Here is a 22,117-nt window from a genome sequence, read left to right as displayed (position 1 = left end):
TCTTTAAGAGTTTTCGAAATTGGTGGAGTGACGGACTCATCCTGATATACTGGGGAAGGGTATTCCAGAGTTTGGGTGCGGCCACTGCAATGCGGCGGTCGCCCCAGGACACTGTTTTTGTGCGAGGAATTACTAATTGGTGTAAGGTCGAAGAGCGTAACTGTCTGCAGGGTATGTAGGGTGTTAATTGGTCTTTGAGAGCAGGCGGTCCTTGGTTGTTGAGTGTTTTGTAGACTATACACAAGGACTTGAACTTTATTCTGTTGTGGATCGGTAGCCAGTGGTACTGCCTGATCGTATCTGAAATGGGACTGAACTTGGAAGTTCTTGAAAGCAGTCGTGCGGCCGCGTTCTGAATGGACTGTAACTTTTGTGTGACCCTAGCCTGAGCATTAAGGAACAGCCCATTACAATAGTCTAATGATGACAAGACTAATGCACTAACCAAAGTTTTAATTGCTGCCTCAGGTAGAAAGGGTCGAATCTTCCTGATCATTTTCAGTTTATAATGGGCGGTGGTAGCAACTTTGTTAGCATGGTCCAGAAAGGTGAGACCATTATCGAAAATGACTGCCAGATTTCTGACTTTGGCTGTTGGAATGGGGGGTGAGCCAAAAGCTGCTGGCCACCAGCATGATGACCATGCTGGGAGGAGTGGTCCAAAGATGACTACCTCAGTTTTTTCTGAGTTGAGCTTAAGGCAATTTGTAGCCATCCACTCTCCTATTTCCAGTAGTCCATCTTTAAAGTTTTGTGCCACTTGTCCTCCGTCACCCTTGATGGCCAGGACCAGCTGTGTATCGTCTGCGTAAGAAGTTAGGCTCATCCCATATGCTCTGATGACATAGGCAAGGTCCGACACGTATATGTTAAATAGTGTCGGACTAAGGGATGAGCCTTGGGGAACCCCGCATGGCAGCGAGAGTTGCGCAGACTGGAAAGGTCCAAGGGTGACCGCTTGAGATCGCTCTGCTAGAAAGGAAGCAAGCAGGTCTCTGGCATGATGGCGGATGCCCAACTTTCCGACACGGTCGACCAAGATGTTGTGATCGACCATGTCGAAAGCTGCGGATAGATCCAATAGAACTAGAATAGCAGTGCCTCCTTGGTCCCGGATGGATCTGACATCGTCAGCTGCCTTAATAAGGGCAGTCTCGGTCCCATGGTACCTCCGAAAGCCGAATTGGGAGTCATCAAGCAATCGGTGTCTTTCTAAATAGTCGGAAAGTTGGGAATTCATAGCCTTTTCGACCACTTTGGCTAAGAATGGGAGGCTGGCAATAGGCCTGTAATTTTTAAGTTCTTTTTTATCTAAGCAGGGTTTTTTAAATAGAGGTTTCAATAAGGTGTTTTTTAGAGATTTAGGGTAACTAGCTGAAGACAGGATGGTGTTACAGACTAGTGTCAGCACCGGTATGATGGACTCCATTACTGGTAGTAAAACTGATAGAGGACAAGGGTCCAGAGCGGAACCGCTTTTGATAGATGAAACAATGGTCCTTATGTGATCACCTGTGAGTGGGATGAAGCTGGAGAAATCTGTGGCCGAATGTACGCATGGGGGATCCCTATTCGTGGTCGCGGGTTTAGAGGCGAAGGCTTGATAGATATCGTCCACCTTGGTGAAGAAAAAATCTGCCAAAGCATCATATAGGGCGTGAGACAGGGGGGGAGAGAGGTCGGGAACATTGCCTGCCAATGTTTTCGTGATTTCAAACAGTTGCTTACTAGAGTTTTTTGCTTGATCAATTTTATCTGTGTAAAACGTTTTTTTTGCTTTTATAATCATGGATTTATAAAGAGCCAGTGAATCTTTATAAACTTTCTTGCTGTCCATGTCGTAGGTTAATCTCCAACGCCTTTCCAGATTCCTGCTAGTCTGTTTCTGCAGTCTTAGCTCATCAGAATACCATGGGGCGGTAGGTTTGGATCTGTTCCTGGAAAATGATTTAGTGGGAACTGAGCGTTCCGTTGCGTGGGCGAGCCAAGTCTGGAATTGTGATGTAGCCGTGTTAGGGTCAGTGGACACCGTGGGACAGGTCTTAACCAACTGCGTTTTTAACTCTGTGTGATTTATATGCTTCCAATCTTTGAAAGCGATTTGATTCTTTTTCCGAGGTGTTTTAGGTTGGTGAGTCTCGGTGGAGATTTTGATTTTGCCAAAAATGGCGTAATGGTCCGTCCACGGCATAGGTAGGATGTCCATTATTTGAAGGCCCTCAACATTTGAAAATATAGCATCAAGCGTATGGCCTGCTAAATGTGTAGCAGAAGTGACCAATTGTTTTAACCCTAATATTTCCATGTCTGTTACAAGGGAGGATGTATCATTTTGGTCGGCTTGGTCTAGGTGAAAGTTCAGATCACCTAGAACAGTAATTGTGGTTTCTGTGGCTAAAGTTTCCAGCATTGTATTGATATTAGCAAGGAAGCCAGACTTCGTCCCAGGGGGGCGATATATCAGTATTCCCTTGAAATTGAAGACGGGGCAGAGCTTTATTCCGAACTCCGAATGGTGCACTCTGGCAGTGTTTTTAGGTGTACAGAAGAGGTTACACCTTGTTGATAAAATTATTGCTCAAAAGGATAACACACAGAGGAAAAATCCTAAGAAAAAATTGCTTCCGAGGTAAAAAAAAATCTCTGCAGTCGTATGTGATCAGCGTGTTCTGATAATAAGCATGTTTAACAGCAAAATGCATTTAAACCAGAATCCAATACGGCTTCCCTCAGACTCACAATAAAGAGTATTTCACTTTAGTACAAGTGACACTAGAGGTGGTTGAGTCAAAGGACTAGAGTTAGTCAGAAAGTCACTTGCAATGTTTGAAAATAACGAAAACCTATCCCCACCAAAGTGGAGGATTGCATCCAAAGTTCAGGGGTAATGTCCTGCTGATGTCAGTCAGGGTGAACTTTATGCATTTTTCCAATTTTCCACCAATTTCTCTGTATATCAAGACGAAGATGAAATTACACAGTGCAAAACATCCTCTGATCGCAGAGGACTGGCTCAGTCAGTGATGGGAACTCAGCTTGTCTATCCCAACAACTCTGCAAGAAGTGTGTTCTCTAGACAAACTGATTTTCCTGAGAAAGAGCTTTTAGGAAATGTTCAATCACTGAAATTGTTGGAAAAGAAGTACAAGAAAGATTGACCAGAGAAGAATAAAGTCCGACTTATCTCCCAACTATGGGCTTGATTTAGAAACTGATATAACACCATAGGATATAACGCAGACAAGATAACTGCAATGATGTGACAAAGTAACGAATATGCTACTTACCAGTATGCATCTGTTCTTGGCATGTAGGGCTGCTGACATTCATATCTGTGCATAGATCGCCGCCTAGTGTTGGGTCCGGATGATTGCACATTGTTGTCCTGGAAGAGTCTTCGAAGTATCACGAGATAGGTGGCTCCTCCCCTGGACTACAGTGCGCATGGGCATCGACTCCATCCCCAGATTGTTTTTAGCCATTGTGGCCAAGATGGAGTGAAACTGAGTGAATGATGACCATGCTATGAGTATATGTGTGAATACTGCAGCTGCTACAGGCGCCGGGGAGGAGGGCGGGCGATATGAATGTCAGCAGCCCTACATGCCAAGAACAGATGCATACTGGTAAGTAGCATATTCGGTTCGAGGCATGTGGGCTGCTGAATTCATATCTGTGCATAGAATACATAGCAGTCCCTCCATTAGCGGCGGCCGCCCGTGCCAGCTGCAGCAGTTTGGAAAAGTGTTTTGAGAACAGCCTGCCCTACAGCTGCCTGCTGTTTGGAGTGCACATCAACACAGTAATGCTTAGTAAATGTGTGTGTGTGGTAACCCTTTTGTGGCTGCTCTACATATGTCCTCTAAAGGAATGTTTCCAAGGAATGCCATAGAGGCCCCCAACTTTCTGGTGGAGTGGGCTCTTGGTGGAATGCTAAGAGTGCGTTTTGCTTTTACGTAGCAGATCTGGATACATTTAACGATCCACCTAGCAATACCAGCCTTGGAAATAGGGTTACCTTTGTGGTGTGGCGCAAAGGCGACAAAGAGTTGCTTAGTTTTTCTAAAATCCTTGGTCCTATCAATGTAATACATTAAGGCCAGTTTAACGTCAAGGGTATGGAGCATCCGCTCCGCCAGTGACTCAGGATTTTGAAAGAAAACAGGTAATTCGATTGTTTGGTTGATGTGGAACTGAGACACAACCTTGGACAGAAACTTAGGGTTAGTGCGAAGCACCACCCTGTTGGAATGAATTTGGATAAATGGCTCTTGGATTGTGAGGGCCTGCAATTCACTAACCCTCCATAGCGGTGTAATGGCTATGAGGAAAGCCACTTTCCATGTCAAGAACTGAATCTCGCAGGAATACAGTGGTTCAAAGGAAGGACCCATCAGCCTGGTAAGGACCACATTGAGGTTCCACTCAGGAGCTGGTGGAGTCCGCGGCGGAATGACTCGTTTGAGGCCTTCCAGAAAAGCCTTGATGGCAGGCACCCTGAAGAGTGAGAGGTGCTGCCTATTTTGTAGATAAGCGGCCATTGCAGACAGATGAATGCGAATGGAAGCATAGGCTAGATTACACTTGTACAGATGGAAAAGGTAACAGATGATGTTCTGAATGGAAGCATCCAGCGGGTCAATGTTGTGGTCTGCACAATAAATGACAAACCGCTTCCATTTTGCCGCATAGCAGGCTCTAGTAGTGGGCTTCCTCGCCTCCCGAACGATGTCCATACAGTCGGAAGGTAAGTGCAGGTAGCCAAACTCTAGGACTTCAGGAGCCAGATCGCCAGGTTGAGCTGTTGCGGATCTGGGTGCTGAATGTCGCCATGGCTCTGCGTCAGAAGGCTGGGTGTGAGATGTAGCCTTTGATGCGGTACCACAGACAGTTCTAGAAACGTGGTGTACCATGGTTGGCGAGCCCACGTTGGAGCAACCAGGATGAGAGTCATCGAGTGCTGCCTGAGTTTGCGTGCCACCAGCGGAATCAGAGGTGCTGGGGGAAAAGCGTACGCAAATTTGCCTGACCAGTTCATCCATATCGCATTGCCCTGCAACAGTGGGTGTGGGAACCTGGCGGCGAAGCTTTGGCATTTTGCGTTTTCCCTTGTGGCGAACAGGTCTATCTCTGGATGACCCCACCTTTGGAAGTACGGCCGGAATACTGATGGATGTATCTCCTACTCGTGGATCTGGTGGCTGTGCCTGCTGAGCAGGTCCGCCATCTGATTGTCTTTGCCCGGGAGATGCTCTGCCATGAGGAAGATGTTCCTCTGAATGGCCCACTTCCACATGCTCTGAGCCAGATGAGACCGCTGCGGAGAGTGTGTGCCTCCCTGCTTTTGGATGTAGTACATTGCCGTCATGTTGTCCGTCCGAATCAACACGACCTTGTTGCATAGATGTACTTTGAATGCTTTCAATGCCATGAAGATCGCCATCAGTTCTAGAACATTGATGTACATCTTCCCCTGTTGCTGCGTCCATAGTCCCTGCATAGTGTATTGGAGTACATGCGCTCCCCATCCCTGGAGAGAAGCGTCCGTTGTTAGGATAATCTGTGGCACAGGCTCCTGGAACGGTCGGCCCTTGCAAAGGTTTCGTGGATTCCACCAATGCAGAGAGTTGTATGCCCGACCGCTCAACAACACTAGGTCTTTCAACTGGTTGTGAGCCTGAGTCCACTGACGTGCTAAGCACTCCTGAAGCGGACGCATATGTAGTCTGGCGTGCGGGACAATGGAGATGCAGGAGGCCATCATGCCTATCAACTGCATGAACACTCTTGCTGGAAGCGAGTGTTGAGGTCTGAATTTTTGGATCAGCGACTGAATGCTGCTGACTCTCACTGAATTTGGCTGGGCTGTGGCCGCCAGAGTGTCTATGGTCGCACCCAGATACTGCCGTATATGGGCGGGCTGGAGGTGGGACTTTGGGTAATTCAGTGAGAATCCCAGATCGTGCAGGAGGTGAATGGTGTGGGACACGTGGTCGGCGCACTGCTGGGCTGACTTCGCTTGGATGAGCCAGTCGTCCAGATAGGGATAGACGTGGATGTTGTGACGTCGCAGATGTGCCGCCACCGTCGCCAGGCACTTTGTGAATACCCTGGGTGCCGTGGTGACCCCGAAAGGCAAAACCTTGAACTGGTAGTGCTGGTCTTGGGTGGTGAACCTGAGGTACTTTATGTGTGAAGGATGTAGCGAAAAGTGGAAGTACGCATCCTTCAGGTCCAAAGTTCCCAGAAAGTCCCCCTGTCGTAGCAGTGGGAGAACCTGCTGCAATGTTAGCATGTGGAAATGCTCGGACAGGATATAGAAGTTGAGGGGCCTGAGATCCAGGATGGGCCAGAGGGATCCGTCCTTTTTTGGAATCAGGAAGTACAGGGAGTAAACTCCCGTGCCTCTTTTCTGCATGGGCACGAGCTCTATTGCCCCTTTTTGCAGCATGACTGTGACCTCCTGCTGCAATAAGTGCAAGTGCTCGCCTGACATAGGATGGTTCCTTGGGGGTATGTTGGGTTGAGTGGATGTGAGCTCCAGACAATAACCAAATTGGATAAGCTTTCTGACCCACCTGTCCGTGGTGATGGACTTCCACACGGGCAGGAACTGCTGGAGTCTCCCCCCGACCGGTGTTGTGTGGTCGGGGGGCAGTGACAATGCGTCACTGTTTGTTGGCGGTAGAGGACCTGGAGCTGTTGTTGCCACGTCCTCTGCCTTTGGAGCTGTTGCCGCGGTATCCACCTCGACTCTTGTTGGGATAAGTAGTCTGGGTGTTGCCTTTGTAGAACTGCGCGGACTGCGAAAGTTGACCCCTTGAGGTGCCTCTGGTATTGGAGCGACGAAAGGACCCACTCCGAAACTGCTGGGACTGCAAGGCACCCATGGATTTTGCAGTGTCGGTGTCTTTCTTCATTTTCTCAAGGGTGGTATCAACCTCAGGGCCAAACAGGTGATCTGGGTTGACCGTTTGGTTCAAGATGGTGGTTTGAATGTCCGGCTTGAACCCAGATATTCTTACCAGGCATGTCTGCGAAGCATAACGCTAGTGTTAATGGCGCGTGCGGCGGTGTCAGCCGCGTCTAGAGCGCACTTTATGGAAGCGTTGGAGATCAGCTTCCCCTCCTGTATTAGCATCTCAGCCCCTTCCTTATATTGATCGGGGAGGTGTTGCAAAAGGGTCTCTAGGGTATCGTAGTGTGCCCTGTCATAGCGCGCCAGGAGCGCCTGTGTGTTTGAGATGCGCCATATATTGGCTGCCTGCGCTGCTACTCTCACTTACCTGAAGCTTCAAAGACCTTCGATTCTTTGTCTGGGGGAGGAGCATCACCCGTAGTCTGAGAGTTGGCCCTCTTCCCGGCATTGGAGACAACCAGGGAGTCAAGAGGCAACTGTCCCCTAATATAAGTTGGATCTGTAGGCGCTGCCTTATACTTTTTGTAGATCCTTGGGTTGATGGCTCTCGCCCTGGTGGGCTCTTTGAAGACTTCAGCAGCGTGCTTTTCCTCTAAAGGAGATAAAGCCTGCCCGTTTCGGCTTCGATGAAATGTTCTTGACGCTCCTCTTCTGAAAGCTGTCGAGGCCGCGGGCCATGGACCACCATCGATGCCTTCGGCGAAGAGACCTTCTCGGGCACGCCGGCCCCCGGTTTAGCAGCGAAAGCCTTCGGCGCCGTCTTAGGCGGCGAGGTAAAAAGGATCGGCGTGGGCGCCTTCGCCGGCTTCTCCAGAGGCTTGGCCGGCGGAGGGTCCTTCGGCTCGACTGCTGCGGCGCCGTCCCTTATGCGTTGCTGGGACTCAGTGACCTTCTTCGTGAACGCGACAGATGGACGTGCCGGTTCGACAGACTCCTTAGAGGTCGGTTTCGGAGTGGAGTCCTTCGAGGTCCCCTTCGGAGCCGACACACTTGGCGCAGGCCCCTTGGCCTTGTCCTGTGGAAGCGGGGCAGAGAGGGCCTTCGGGTCGTCGGGCCGCTTCTTCGGGTCGGTAAGAGACTTCTTGGGGTTGTCAACCGTTTTCTTGTGATCGAGTCGACCCTTGCCGGCGTCGACTGCCTTCGGCGCCGATGCGGCTGTGTCCGACCCCTTTACTTTCGGCTTCGACGTAGCAGCCTTCGAGTCGGCCATTTTGACGTGTCCCTTCGGCTCGACGGCCATCTTAGGTGTCTTCGGCGCCGAGGCCTCCGAAGTCTTCGATCCGACCAGTGCGATGCGCACTTTCGGTTTCGATATCTGTGGCGTCGAGACCGTAGATTGCACTTTCGGTTTCTGTTTCACCGGGAGTGAATCGGTACCAATGTCCGTGGTGATGGACTTCCACACGGGCAGGAACTGCTGGAGTCTCCCCCCGACCGGTGTTGTGTGGTCGGGGGGCAGTGACAATGCGTCACTGTTTGTTGGCGGTAGAGGACCTGGAGCTGTTGTTGCCACGTCCTCTGCCTTTGGCGCGGTTGCCGCGGTATCCACCTCGACTCTTGTTGGGATAAGTAGTCTGGGTGTTGCCTTTGTAGAACTGCGCGGACTGCGAAAGTTGACCCCTTGAGGTGCCTCTGGTATTGGAGCGACGAAAGGACCCACTCCGAAACTGCTGGGACTGCAAGGCACCCATGGATTTTGCAGTGTCGGTGTCTTTCTTCATTTTCTCAAGGGTGGTATCAACCTCAGGGCCAAACAGGTGATCTGGGTTGACCGTTTGGTTCAAGATGGTGGTTTGAATGTCCGGCTTGAACCCAGATATTCTTACCAGGCATGTCTGCGAAGCATAACGCTAGTGTTAATGGCGCGTGCGGCGGTGTCAGCCGCGTCTAGAGCGCACTTTATGGAAGCGTTGGAGATCAGCTTCCCCTCCTGTATTAGCATCTCAGCCCCTTCCTTATATTGATCGGGGAGGTGTTGCAAAAGGGTCTCTAGGGTATCGTAGTTTGCCCTGTCATAGCGCGCCAGGAGCGCCTGTGTGTTTGAGATGCGCCATATATTGGCTGCCTGCGCTGCTACTCTCACTTACCTGAAGCTTCAAAGACCTTCGATTCTTTGTCTGGGGGAGGAGCATCACCCGTAGTCTGAGAGTTGGCCCTCTTCCCGGCATTGGAGACAACCAGGGAGTCAAGAGGCAACTGTCCCCTAATATAAGTTGGATCTGTAGGCGCTGCCTTATACTTTTTGTAGATCCTTGGGTTGATGGCTCTCGCCCTGGTGGGCTCTTTGAAGACTTCAGCAGCGTGCTTTAAAACACCCTTCAGCATTGGCAGAGTTTTCACAGTCTTTTCAGAGACAGAAAAGGTGTCAAAGAGGAAGTCTACGTCCACAGGGTCAGCATGCAGCTGGACGTTGTGATTGGCTGCTGCCCGCTCAATGTGGGCATTGAAAGCCGCAGAGTCTTCAGTGGGCGAAGTTTTAGCGGAGAAGAGCTATGGGTCCTGCCCAGAATGTGGGTCCCCAGGCTCACCAGCACCAGACCAGGGCTCTGCCACTTCCTCTGGGTCTGTGTAGGCTGGATAGCTATACTCATCTCCGTCATCGCCCTCACCAGCGTCTACATCGGAGTGAGTGGACGAGACTTCGTGAGCTGGTGGTGAAATGGGTTCCACCAAGGCTGGAGTACCAGCAGAGTTCATCTTCGCTTTAGTGGGATCTTGTACGACTCCAATTGGGGCTCCGGGGTGATTTTCCTCTAAAGGAGATAAAGCCTGCCCGTTTCGGCTTCGATGAAATGTTCTTGACGCTCCTCTTCTGAAAGCTGTCGAGGCCGCGGGCCATGGACCACCATCGATGCCTTCGACGTCGAAGAGACCTTCTAGGGGCACGCCGGCCCCCGGTTTAGCAGCGAAAGCCTTCGGCGCCGTCTTAGGCGGCGAGGTAAAAAGGATCGGCGTGGGCGCCTTCGCCGGCTTCTCCAGAGGCTTGGCCGGCGGAGGGTCCTTCGGCTTGACTGCTGCGGCGCCGTCCCTTATGCGTTGCTGGGACTCAGTGACCTTCTTCGTGAACGCTACAGATGGACGTGCCGGTTCGACAGACTCCTTAGAGGTCGGTTTCGGAGTGGAGTCCTTCGAGGTCCCCTTCGGAGCCGACACACTTGGCGCAGGCCCCTTGGCCTTGTCCTGTGGAAGCGGGGCAGAGAGGGCCTTCGGGTCGTCGGGCCGCTTCTTCGGGTCGGTAAGAGACTTCTTGGGGTTGTCAACCGTTTTCTTGTGATCGAGTCGACCCTTGCCGGCGTCGACTGCCTTCGGCGCCGATGCGGCCGTGTCCGACCCCTTTACTTTCGGCTTCGACGTAGCAGCCTTCGAGTCGGCCATTTTGACGTGTCCCTTCGGCTCGACGGCCATCTTAGGTGTCTTCGGCGCCGAGGCCTCCGAAGTCTTCGATCCGACCAATGCGATGCGCACTTTCGGTTTCGATATCTGTGGCGTCGAGACCGTAGATTGCACTTTCGGTTTCTGTTTCACCGGGAGTGAATCGGTACCAATGTCCGTGGCCGGGCCAGCAGGCGGGGCCGAGGAACTCACATCAAGGTCTTGGGTAAGGCCCGAAGGCGATCCCTCGACCTGGGCCTTATTGATCGGAACGGCCCCAGAGTCAGTTTGAGGAAGCTCCTCGTCCGAGCTATCCTCCATGGCCCCAAGGGCCCTGTCGTCGTCTCCTACCTCCTCGACGACTTCACCGAAATCTTCGGCCTCAGCGTCGTACCGTCCTCGACCTCAGACGCGGGGTTAGATTCTGAGATGTCCTGGATATCTTCATCCTCGACCTCCCCAGCATCGAAAATGTCCGTAGGCGCCGGTGCAGATTGCTGGGCCTCCAGACGCGCAGCTCGACGGAGCTTGAGCGTCTTCTTGGACCGGAATCTCGAACAGGCCATACACTTGGCCTCGTCGTGGTCCGGCGACAGGCACTTGTTGCACACCGGATGGACATCGATGTGTGGGTACTTCGAGTAACACACCGGACATCTTTTGAATGGACTTCGGTCCATGATGGTCGATGAGTCTGGAGCGTCGACTAGGCCCTCCGCGCCGAAAGCACGCGGAAGTACAGAGCTCGACTCGGAGCCGAGGAAAAGTTACGAAGCCGAACGCAAGACAATACCGACGCAAGTCTAAAGACCTTTTGGTCTCAAGTCAAGTTAAGTTAATTCTTATCGATTCCGACAAGAGGGAACCAAAGACATCCGAACCCAACGGCGGAAAAAAATAATCTGGGGATGGAGTCGATGCCCATGCGCACTGTAGTCCAGGGGAGGAGCCACCTATCTCGTGATACTTCGAAGACTCTTCCAGGACAACAATGTGCAATCATCCGGACCCAACACTAGGCGGCGATCTATGCACAGATATGAATTCAGCAGCCCACATTCCTCGAACCCTGAGATCAGTCCTTATACGTTTGTATTTTTGTGAATTGATTGTGCGATGATTAGGAAGCAGAACAGCGGACTTGGTGGTGGCTTATAAGGGGGATTTGGTAAGGATATAAAGGCAAATGTCAGACTCCAAGAGGTGGAGCAGAGTCCTCATAAATGTTAGGGGACAGGACAGAAAGCTGAGAGGGTTTGCTTAGTATGAAAAGCAAGAATAGAGGTATTAGGTGGCAAGATGATTAATATGGTGACCAAAGCTGGAGGAGGGGAAAAACATAGTAAAAGGCTGTAAATATATCAGTGTGTGGCAGTGCTTCATTTGTGCTGGTGCTTTCCTGTGCTCGGCACCGGCACTGGCACCGGCACTTAATTGCCGACCACAACTGCATCCACTTTACCTTCCGGAAACCCACCACCGCACCCAACAGACCCCTCACCGCTGCTGGAGCAAAGTCACCGAAGACCAGCTAACCACCACCCTTGTCCAGAGCCCACCCCGACCCAGACACCGCCGCCCGCAACCTCAGACAGTGGATTGACGACTGCGCCAACACCCTCACCGCTCAAGAAACCCTCCAAAGGCCACACCAGCTAGAAAGCCAGCTGGTTCACTGAAGACCTGCAGGCCTCCAAGCAAACCTGCCGAAAGCTAGAGAAGGAATTGCACAGTGAACGAACACCAGACCGCTACGCAGCCCACAAAATCGCCAACCGCAGACATCATTACCTCATCAGATCTGCCAAAAGGCATTGATTTCGGCGTGCTTCCAGCTTACCGGGAATGTCGCTGTTTCGATGTTGATGACCTTCCGTAGTTGGGGTGCGATGCCTGTGTCTGCTTTGTTGAATACGTGGAGTGGGCACGAGTCTGACGGAGATCCTGAGTGGATGGAGTTCATGACCTTGCGTGTCTCGTCGTCATTGACGTTGAACCAGGAGGTCAGGCGGATCGCGCTGGTGGTGTTTACAGGGGAGATGAAGGCTGGCGTGGTCGGGGCGGTCGTGGTGTTGAAGCTGTTGTGGATGTCAGCGATCTTGCGGTGGAAGAAGATGGCTAGTGAATCGCACAGTTCTTGTGAGGGCAGGATGTCGTTGGCACTGGGGTTGGAGAGTTCCTTTATGATGCTGAAGAGCTCTTTGCTTTCGTGTGCGTTGTTATCCAAGCCGTTTTTGAAGGAGGATCTCTTGGCTAATCTGATGAGGTGGTGGCGTCTGCGGCTGGCATCCTTGTGGGCTGCATGGTTGTCCGGTTTGCGATCTTGGAGCCATATTTTTTCAAGTTTCCGGCATGCGCATTTGGAGGTCGGGAGCTCGTCGGTGAACCAGGTGGCTCGCTTGCTGGCATGGTTGTTGGAGGGTTTCTTCAGTGGAGCGAGGGTGTTGGCGCAGTCGTCGATCCACTGTCTGAGGTTGCGGGCTGCTGCATCTGGGTTGGTGGGGTCGGTAGATTGGTTCTGGGCGAGGGTGGGGGGGGTCAGCTGGTCTTCGGTGACTTTGCTCCAGCAGCGGCGAGGCAGCTGTTTGGTGCGGTGGTGCGTGGTTGGTTTCTTGAAGGAGAAATGGATGCAGTGGTGGTCGGCCCAGTGGAATTCGGTGGTGTGGTCTAAGGCGACGTTGGTGCCTGTGGAGAAGATGGGGTCCAGCGTGTGGCCGGCGGCGTGGGTGGGTGCGGTGGAGAGTTGTCTGAGGCTGAGGTTGGTGAGGTTGTCGATCAGGGTGGCGGAGTTGGCGTCGTTGTTCTCGAGGTGGAAGTTCAGGTCCTCGAAGAGGATGTAGTCCGTGGAAGTGAGTGCGTGGGGGCTGGCGAGTTCAGCGATGGAGTAGCTGAACTGAGCCCGCGGGGGTCTGTAGATGAGTATTTCTCTGAGGGTGGTGTTGGGGTCGGTGTGGATCCGGAAGTGCAGGTGTTCGGCGGTGTTGAGGGTGTCGACTGCGTGGGTGGCGACCATGAGGGTGTATTTGTGAACGATGGCTATTCCTCCAACGCTTCCGTTGGCGCGATCCCAGCGGGTGAGCTTGTAGCCGTTTGGGATGGCTGTGGCGTAGTCGGGCGCCGAGGAGTCATTCCACCAGGTCTCGGTCAGTAAGGCCACATCTTGGGCGGAGGTGTCGAGCAGATCCCAGAGCTCGATAGCGTGTTTGCGTGCGGTGCGGGTGTTGAGGAGTATACAGCGGAGGTGGTTCTGTCGGAGGTGAAGCTGCAGGTGCGACAGGAGAAGGGTCAGTGGGTCCGTTTCAGGGTGGCATGGAAGCAGGTATGGTTTCGGCCGGCGTTGAGTGCATGGAGGCTGTTGGCGTCGTAGTGGAGTCTGGTGTCGTGGTGTTCGCGGGGTCCAGGGGTTCTGGCACAGGGCACGGTCCAAGCACGGATGGGCGCATACGGGCTTGCCTCTGGCGCCCGCTGCACGGCCGCATAGCGGCCTCCATGAGTAGGGAGGTGGGACATGGGATCAGCTGGGAGGAGGGTGGGAACCAGCCAATGGGTGTGGGGGGCGGGAAGGGAAAGGAAGAGAAGTGGGCGGGGACAGAGGGGGCAGTGGCGGGAGGCGAACGGTGCGAGCGGGGACACTGGCAGGCAGAGAGGTAAAAGAAACAAAAAAACAGGCACAGCAGAAATAATATAAATGTGATACAGTAGTAACACAGCAACACAGTTCAAAGATACCAAGAGCGACAACAATACCAAGAGCGACAAGTAGCAGCCCATGGGGGCCTCGAGCACTGACACACTCAGCAGCAGCGAGGACGGGCACAGTCATGGGGGAGCTGCACGGTGGGCGACTGGCCTCAACCAAGGTCAGCCCTCCGCATGGTCTGCAGGACCTACAGGTAGACCCCCACTGGACTACCGAAATGCCCTCTACGCAGGAGCCTCAGCCAAACTCCTGAAACAACTTCAACGCATCCAGAATGCCTTTGCGTTACTGATCCTCGACATCCCCCGCTGCAGTCACATCACACCCCACCTGAGAGACCTGCACTGGCTCCCCGTCAACAAAAGGATAACCTTCAAGCTCCTCACCCACACACTCAAGACACTTCACCACACCGGACCAGCGTACCTCAGACGGCTCAGCTTCTACACCCCCACCCGCCAGCTTTGCTCCGCCAACCTCACCCTCGTCACAGTCCCCTGCGACCTCCGGCCGCAGATCGTTCTCCCACCTCGCCGCCAAGACCTGGTACACCCTCCCCACCCACCTACGCCAGAATCAAGACCTGCTGACCTTCAGAAGACTCCTCAAGACCTGGCTCTTTGCGCCTTGAGACCCTCACGGGTAAGTAGTGCGCTTTACAAATGTTCTGATTTATTGATTGATTGATAAGTGAGTGCAAGGAAATATTAGGATGATTAAAAGGTCATAGGACCCACCAGGAACAAACAAGAAAGGTGCCAAAGCAAGACAACCCTTTACCTAGATGCCCAGGTGAGATGCTGTGGGGGTTGGGGTAAGTAGCTGTCTGAGGAGGGGTTAAGGGGCTATCTAAGCGTGGGCTGGGAGGGTGTTTGCAAGGACAAGGTTGGAAATCGCATGAAGGTGGATAGTCCTGCAATCTATGGCTGAAGATAGGTGGGACCAATATGCATCACAACCTACTCAACGGTATCAAATGAAGTGTCCAAAATCGTAAACAAACACTGGGCAATACTAAACTGCGGTACATTGAACTTTGAGAAACCTATACACGCCCACCGCCGAGGAAGAAACCTCAAAGACATCTTGGTGCATACCAGACCAAAGTCAAACACGACGACAAGGCAAAACACCATTTGGATACAAGGCCATTTCCCATGTGGGAACTGCAGTAGCTGCCACCTGACACAGAAAAGCAGTATCCTCACATTCAGGAACAGCACCATCTGGGAACAACGGTACTTCACCAATTGCAACACAAAAAATGTAGTCTACATGATTACTTGCCCTTTTGAATATGTGGGCATGACCACGAGAGCTGTCAAGATAAGAATAAATGAACACAAAAGCAATGTTCGTTGTAAAAAGACCACGACCAAAATGGCAACACACTACCTTGAGAAACAACACTGTGTGAATAATCTGAGATGGACAATAATTTAACACTTACCGTCAGAAACAGGTTTTATTCCAAAAAGAACAAAGATGGCTATTCCGCCTTGGGACCCACATCCAGGGACTCAACGACGACGTCCCCTGGGGCCAGCTGTCCCACTAACAAAGACACCCAATGCTCTCATACCTGTAAACTACTGAGAACCCAAAATGAATTCATGCACCTTTTCTCCACTCCAGACCAACAAGTAAATGCGATTTATTTTTTTTCCTTTATTTTTTTCCCACTATTTGCCATACTATTGCACGTTGTATATTACCATCGAAAACCCCCAAAGTAATACCGTCGAAAACGAATAACACGGTGCTCGATACATCCTAGACAACGCATGCGCAACATCATAGACACTACGCATGCGCGGTATCACGGACTCAACTGAGCATGCGCGCAGCTAAAACGCATGCCAGCAGAGCACACCGCACCACGGGATCAAAACAGAATACCGGATCTACCTTATATAGGGTTACAATCAATTAAACACCTACTGCAAATAAGGCGGATTACCCTTATTTGGGCATTTCATCATATCCGTTAGACATCCTTAACGATCACACTAATGAGGATGACAGGGTATAAATACCACACGATAGACTCCCACATTCATTCCAGCGGAGCAGCGTGTGGGGCAGTAAGGAGGACAACTCGTCCCGAGTTTGTGAGTATAGAGTGACCAAAGAGATGCATTACTTCTGAGAAAGTAAGTAAAAACTGTGTTTTAAAACCAAATCTATTCATCCATCTAGACTGCACAAAATAGCAATCAACCCCCAGACGTTCTAGAGTGCTCATGAAGCAAGCAAGCTATTTCCAATAAGTATGACCAATACTTCCTCTTTTACAAACAATATGTGTGTTTTCTATGTTGCATGTCTTGTCTGTTATCTTCTTCCACAGGGCCAATTTCGGCAAATGGTCTGTTCCAGGTGACTGCACCTGTTTGAGCCACCCTACAATTAGGGTAACCATCTCTATTTTCTTTTTCCTTTTTTCAGGTCTTGCAAATGCATGTATCCTGAGCCAAAAAACCGCTGTAGGCACACTATAGACTATAAATTTTGAAATACACTTAAAAATAATTTTCACTTTTTGTTATTAACAAATAAAATAAATTGGAGAAACGTGAATAAGGTGGGGAAGTTGTGCCCCCCTCCTGAAGAAGGAGCACATGCTCCGAAACATGTTGACGCACACCTGAGGCACTGTCCATAAACACGACAGACAACCTCGCACTTCACTTCTTTTAGTAGTACCAGCCCGGGGTTGTGAATAAAAAAAATTCCAATACACCCACGAGCCAGGTGCTTTTTAACTCTTCACTAAATCCCACCACTCACTTAAAATATTCCTTTCACCTACACCACACGCACCACACATAGTCATTACTATCAGTGCTCCCGCGTAGTCGTAGGTCGCAGCACGCCGCATCCCGTTAGAGGGGTGCGAAGACCCCTATGATGAAGCATGACACCAAGGGGCCTTTTGGTATGTGAGGGGTGTTTTAAAAAACACTGTGTGTTGCCACACCCTGTTGGGCAACACCCCTCCAAGTCACTATCAGTAGGATTCGCCTTGTTTATGCATCTTAGTTTGTGGAGTAAGAATACTACCTCTGTACTCTACCTCCCCCCTTTGTTAATTTCTTCTTCCGATAGGTGGGACTAGGCAGCCTCTGAAGATGTAGCTTAAGAGGTGCTAATGTACTATAGAAAGGGAGACTAAGGTAAAAAGAGTCTTGGCTTTTGAAAGAAGTCAGGACACACAAGTAGTTAACAATGCATACAGGCTTTGGGTTGAAAACATCTCGTCAAAATAATGACTAATACTAAGATGGAGAGGGAATCTATGTGTATAATAGTGCGATTACCAATTTGCACAGGGCTTTGGCTAAAAAGGGCTTAGCTGTGGATCCTTGAGAATTTTTAAGAGTGGGTTTTGTACAAATTGTCACATACTCTGGATTCATGTCTACCTCCACATCTGAGTGAGCATAGGTCAAGAAATACAGAATCAGGGTTATTGTAGGAACTTATAATCGACATTTGCAGTTTTTTCAACTGTTAACACCATCGCTGCTAGAGAGATTTTCCTCCTGTGCTGGTGTTGATGAAATCCCATTGTTCATGACGAGCTGCAGCTCCACTGTGCCTAATGACGAGCTGAGCTCGGCATAAGCGCCGAAGGGGTTAAAATGCAGATAAGAGTCCAAGTATATGGTGGAGTAGGATTCCTAAAAGGTGAGAATGAAAGGTAACTGGCAAAATAATGAAGTAAATCACAGTTAGAATACAGATGTATTATGGTCAACACAATGATGGATTTTTTCTTTTTTTTTACTGGTGACAAAGTTTATTTGGCGCCTTGTGCCATTAATGAAATCACATTTTTCCAGTAATGGAAAGATTTACCTTTTTTGGGTTTTGGAGACAAAGGCTGTTGATTTTCTTCATTTTTCAACCTCTCTTTATCTGTGGGCATCGAGCTCATATTTAAAAGTGCACGTGTCGCAGTGACCTCATCAAGCCAAACCACATTACCTGCAAAATAACAGGTACATTTCAAGTTAGTTCAATAGAATAAATCACAATTAATTCATGTTATAGCAGTTCGTAGAAATTTTACGCATTAAAATTCTATTGTTTTGACCATTTGTAGCTCTTTTAAGGTTACACCGACCAAAACAATTTAAATACAGACATGTTTTTGAGCTCCCACCACCTTGTAGATACTAGATATCAGTGGGCCACCTGGTACAGTCCCAAATTAAATACAATATAAGGAATCTTTATTTTTGAGTTTTGCTTGAGCAAAAGCATTTTGAATTTCCTTGTTAAAATAGTTAAATGTTCAAGTCCATTCTTTTAACAAAAAACGTCTAAATCATAGGCAAACATTCCTAAAACATATTCACTGAGGACCTCACACCTTATGCTAAAGATGTCCTCCTTTTCCCAATTAAATAATATTCAGAGAATATTTAATTCAAACTGCTCTCTCAGAACCTTTATCCCAGTTGCCCCTCTCGCAGAAGCCTTTGATTAATCCCAGCAACAAATCATTGAAAACTAAGATGCATGCAACTACATAGTAAACAGTAAACAGCTTCTCATGCAACTCCTGCAAATTCAACGGCACCAACAACAACTCCCCATCTACGATCACACAACAGATATCCGACCCCAACCACCTACAATGCATCTTGCTCAATACCCGATCGGTCCACAGGCACGCCATTGACCTCTGGAATCTACTAGACACCATCTCTCCGGACGTCGCCTTCCTGACAGAAACATGGATGAACGCCACCTCAGCCCCAGACATCACCATTGCCATCCCGGAAGACTATAAGATCATACGCAAGGACCGTACCGGCCACACAGGAGGAGGTATCGCTATCGTCCATAAGAAATCCATCCGCATCTCAACCAGCTCAGACGTCAATCTCGCCAACTCTGAACACCTTCACTTCCAGATCCACATCGACCCCAAAACCACACTCAGAGGCACCCTCCTTTACAGGCCACCAGGACCCCGCGCAAAGTTTAGTGAAGACATCACGGACTTCATCACTCCACACGCGCTTCCCTCCGAGGATTACATCCTTTTGGGCGACCTCAACTTTCACCTGGAAAAGAACAACGACCGCAACACCACCACCCTGTTGGACAACCTCGCCAACCTCGGACTTAAACAACTTGTCACCACCTCCACCCACATCGCAGGTCATACACTCAACCCTATCTTCACCTCCAGCAAACATGTCTCCTTCAGCCACACCACAGCTCTCCTTTGGACTGACCACAGCTGCGTTCACTTCACCTACAACAAGCCCACCTCCAACAACCACCCCCAACCCACTCTGCAAAGAAACTGGAACAAAATCACCATCGACCAGATCTCCTCATCGCTTCTTCTAAACCCCCCAGCCCACTCCTCAAACCCAGACCAAGCAGCCACCAACCTCACCCAATGGTTATCCAACAGCGCCGACATCCTAGCACCACTGAAAAAACGACAAATCAAACTAGGCAGCAAGAAGGCCTCCTGGTTCAACGATGATCTTAAGAAATCCAAGAAACTCTGCCGCTCCCTTGAGAAGGCCTGGAAAAAAGACCCAACCACCAGCACCAAGGACGCCTTCAAAAACGCCACCCGCATACACCGCCAAAAAAGCCGCTTTCAAGAACAGACTAGATAACAACGCCCACAACAGCAAGGAATTATTCAACATCGTCAAGGAATTTACCAACCCCCCGGCCAACTCCAACGACATCACCCCCTCTCAAGCCCTCTGCGACTCCCTAGCCTCATTCTTCCACAACAAAATTGCACATATCCACAACAGCTTCGACAACCGACCCGAAGACCAACCCTCCAAACCCCCTTCAGGACCCCCACCCCCCCTGAACATCCTCAACGACTGGAAGCCTATCTCCACTGAGGACACCATCCGTCTGATGAACTCTATCCACTCAGGATCCCCCACAGACCCATGCCCTCACCACATCTTTAACAAAGCAGACTCCATTATAGCACCACACCTCCGAGACGTCATCAACTGCTCCCTCAACTCCGCTACCTTCCCGGAAATCTGGAAACATGCCGAACTCAGCGCCCTTCTGAAGAAACCCACAGCTGACCCCACCGAACTCAAAAACTACCGCCCTATCTCACTCCTTCCATTCCCTGCCAAAGTCATCGAGAAAGCTGTCAACAATCAACTCGCCGCCTTCCTCGAAACCAACAAATCCCTCGACTCCTCACAGTCCGGCTTCCGAGCCAAACACAGCACTGAGACCACTCTCATCGCTGCAACTGACGACATTCGATCTCTACTGGACAACGGAGACACAGTCGCCCTCATCCTCCTCGACCTCTCCGCAGCCTTCGACACAGTCTGTCATAGCACCCTTCTACAGCGCCTCAGAAACATCGGAATCCAAGGAAAAGCACTGGAATGGATCACTTCGTTCCTCACCGGAAGAACCCAGAGAGTCCGCCTCCCACCATTCAAGTCAGAGGCCACTGAAGTCATTTGTGGCGTGCCACAAGGATCTTCTCTCAGCCCCACCCTCTTCAACATATACATGAGCCCCCTTGCGAACATCGTTCGCCAACACAACCTCAACATCATCTCCTACGCTGACGACACTCAACTGATCCTCTCACTCACCAAAGACCCTAACACCGCCAAAACCAACTTACACGAAGGAATGAAAGAAGTAGCCGAGTGGATGAAGCTCAGCCGTCTGAAACTGAACTCCGACAAAACAGAAGTCCTCATCTTAGGCACCTCCCTCTCCGCCTGGGATGACTCTTGGTGGCCAGAGGCCCTTGGAAAGGCACCCATCCCGACAGACCACGCACGGAACCTGGGCGTCATCCTGGACTCCTCACTCTCGATGACCAGACAAGTCAACGCCGTTTCATCATCTTGTTTCAACATTCTTCGCATGCTCAAAAAAACATTTCGCTGGATCCCCACCGAAACTCGTAAAACGGTCACCCACGCACTGGTCACTAGCCGCCTGGACTACGGAAACACCCTCTACGCCGGTACCACCGCAAAACTCCAGAAAAAACTCCAACGCATCCAGAACGCCTCTGCCAGGCTCATACTCGACATCCCGCGTAAAGAACACATCTCTGGTCATCTGAAAACCCTCCACAGGCTCCCCGTAAATAAGAGGATTACCTTCCGCCTCCTTACCCACGCACACAAAGCACTCTACGAACTTGGACCTGAATGCCTCAACACACGACTGTCCTTCTACACCCCCTCCCGTCAGCTACGATCCTCCAACCAAGCTCTTGCCACTGTACCTCGCATCAACAAATCCACCATGGGAGGCAGATCCTTCTCCTACCTGGCAGCCAAAACTTGGAACTCCCTTCGCACACACCTTCGCCTTACTCAGAACCACCTAGCATTCAGAAAGCAACTTAAAACTTGGATATTCGACAAGTAACTCCCCACCCCTCCGCAAGCGCCTTGAGACCCTATGGGTATGTAGCGCGCTATACAAATCTTTTTGACTTGACTTGACTTACCTTCATATCTTAAAGCCTCCAAACGAGCGCTGAATTTTCTCACATCAAGCACAATAAAACTGTTCTCCTCACTAGATCATGCGCCGCACCCAACCCACAAAAATACACTACTGTGCCCTTACTCCTACACATCTGCCAACTATTTCACCAGCTCTTAATTCACAGCTAAGAGCTCAAACGTTATAAATTCCTGTTGGAAAGTGTATTATTAGTAGTGGTAAATATGCATCTGTAACTGGCAATAATACCACTAACACAGTGTAGGGCTCAAAACAGGTCCCAGAAATGTATTCCCATGCTCAACCGTTGGTAGCTTGGCTGCAAGCAGGCCGACTTAACTTCAAAGACAGATATGGAAAGCATTTAAAAACACCAATTATGTGAATAATTAAGACACAACTCACGATAAAAATCCAACACCACTTTAGGAACTATTTTTTATCTTTAAAATGATACAAAAATAAAAAATACCTACTCTAGGCAACCAGAGATATGAATTTTGAAAGATTTAGCACTATATAGGACATGGAAACCTACAGCGCCTATTGGGAAATCTGGTCGTACTAGACCAGGACAAAGACAAAGTTTCAGGTGACCGCGAAGGAGCCCTGAGCAGCTACCC

The 22,117-nt window shown here is 50.3% G+C and overlaps 1 protein-coding gene across 1 annotated transcript in view; it reads right to left on the bottom strand.

Moving 5' to 3' along the window:
• NCBP3 (nuclear cap binding subunit 3) overlaps positions 1–22,117 on the bottom strand; it is a 354,604-nt gene that overhangs the window by 240,522 nt on the left and 91,965 nt on the right. Inside the window, exon 5 of the mRNA XM_086954548.1 lies at positions 17,853–17,981. Coding sequence (XP_086810674.1) covers positions 17,853–17,981 — 129 coding nt within the window. The remainder of the gene's footprint in view (positions 1–17,852; positions 17,982–22,117) is intronic.

Source organism: Lissotriton vulgaris, chromosome 2_1 (assembly GCF_964263255.1).
Source record: "Lissotriton vulgaris chromosome 2_1, aLisVul1.2, whole genome shotgun sequence".
NCBI lineage: Eukaryota > Metazoa > Chordata > Amphibia > Caudata > Salamandridae > Lissotriton > Lissotriton vulgaris.
This window is presented reverse-complemented; position numbering and strand designations above follow the sequence as displayed.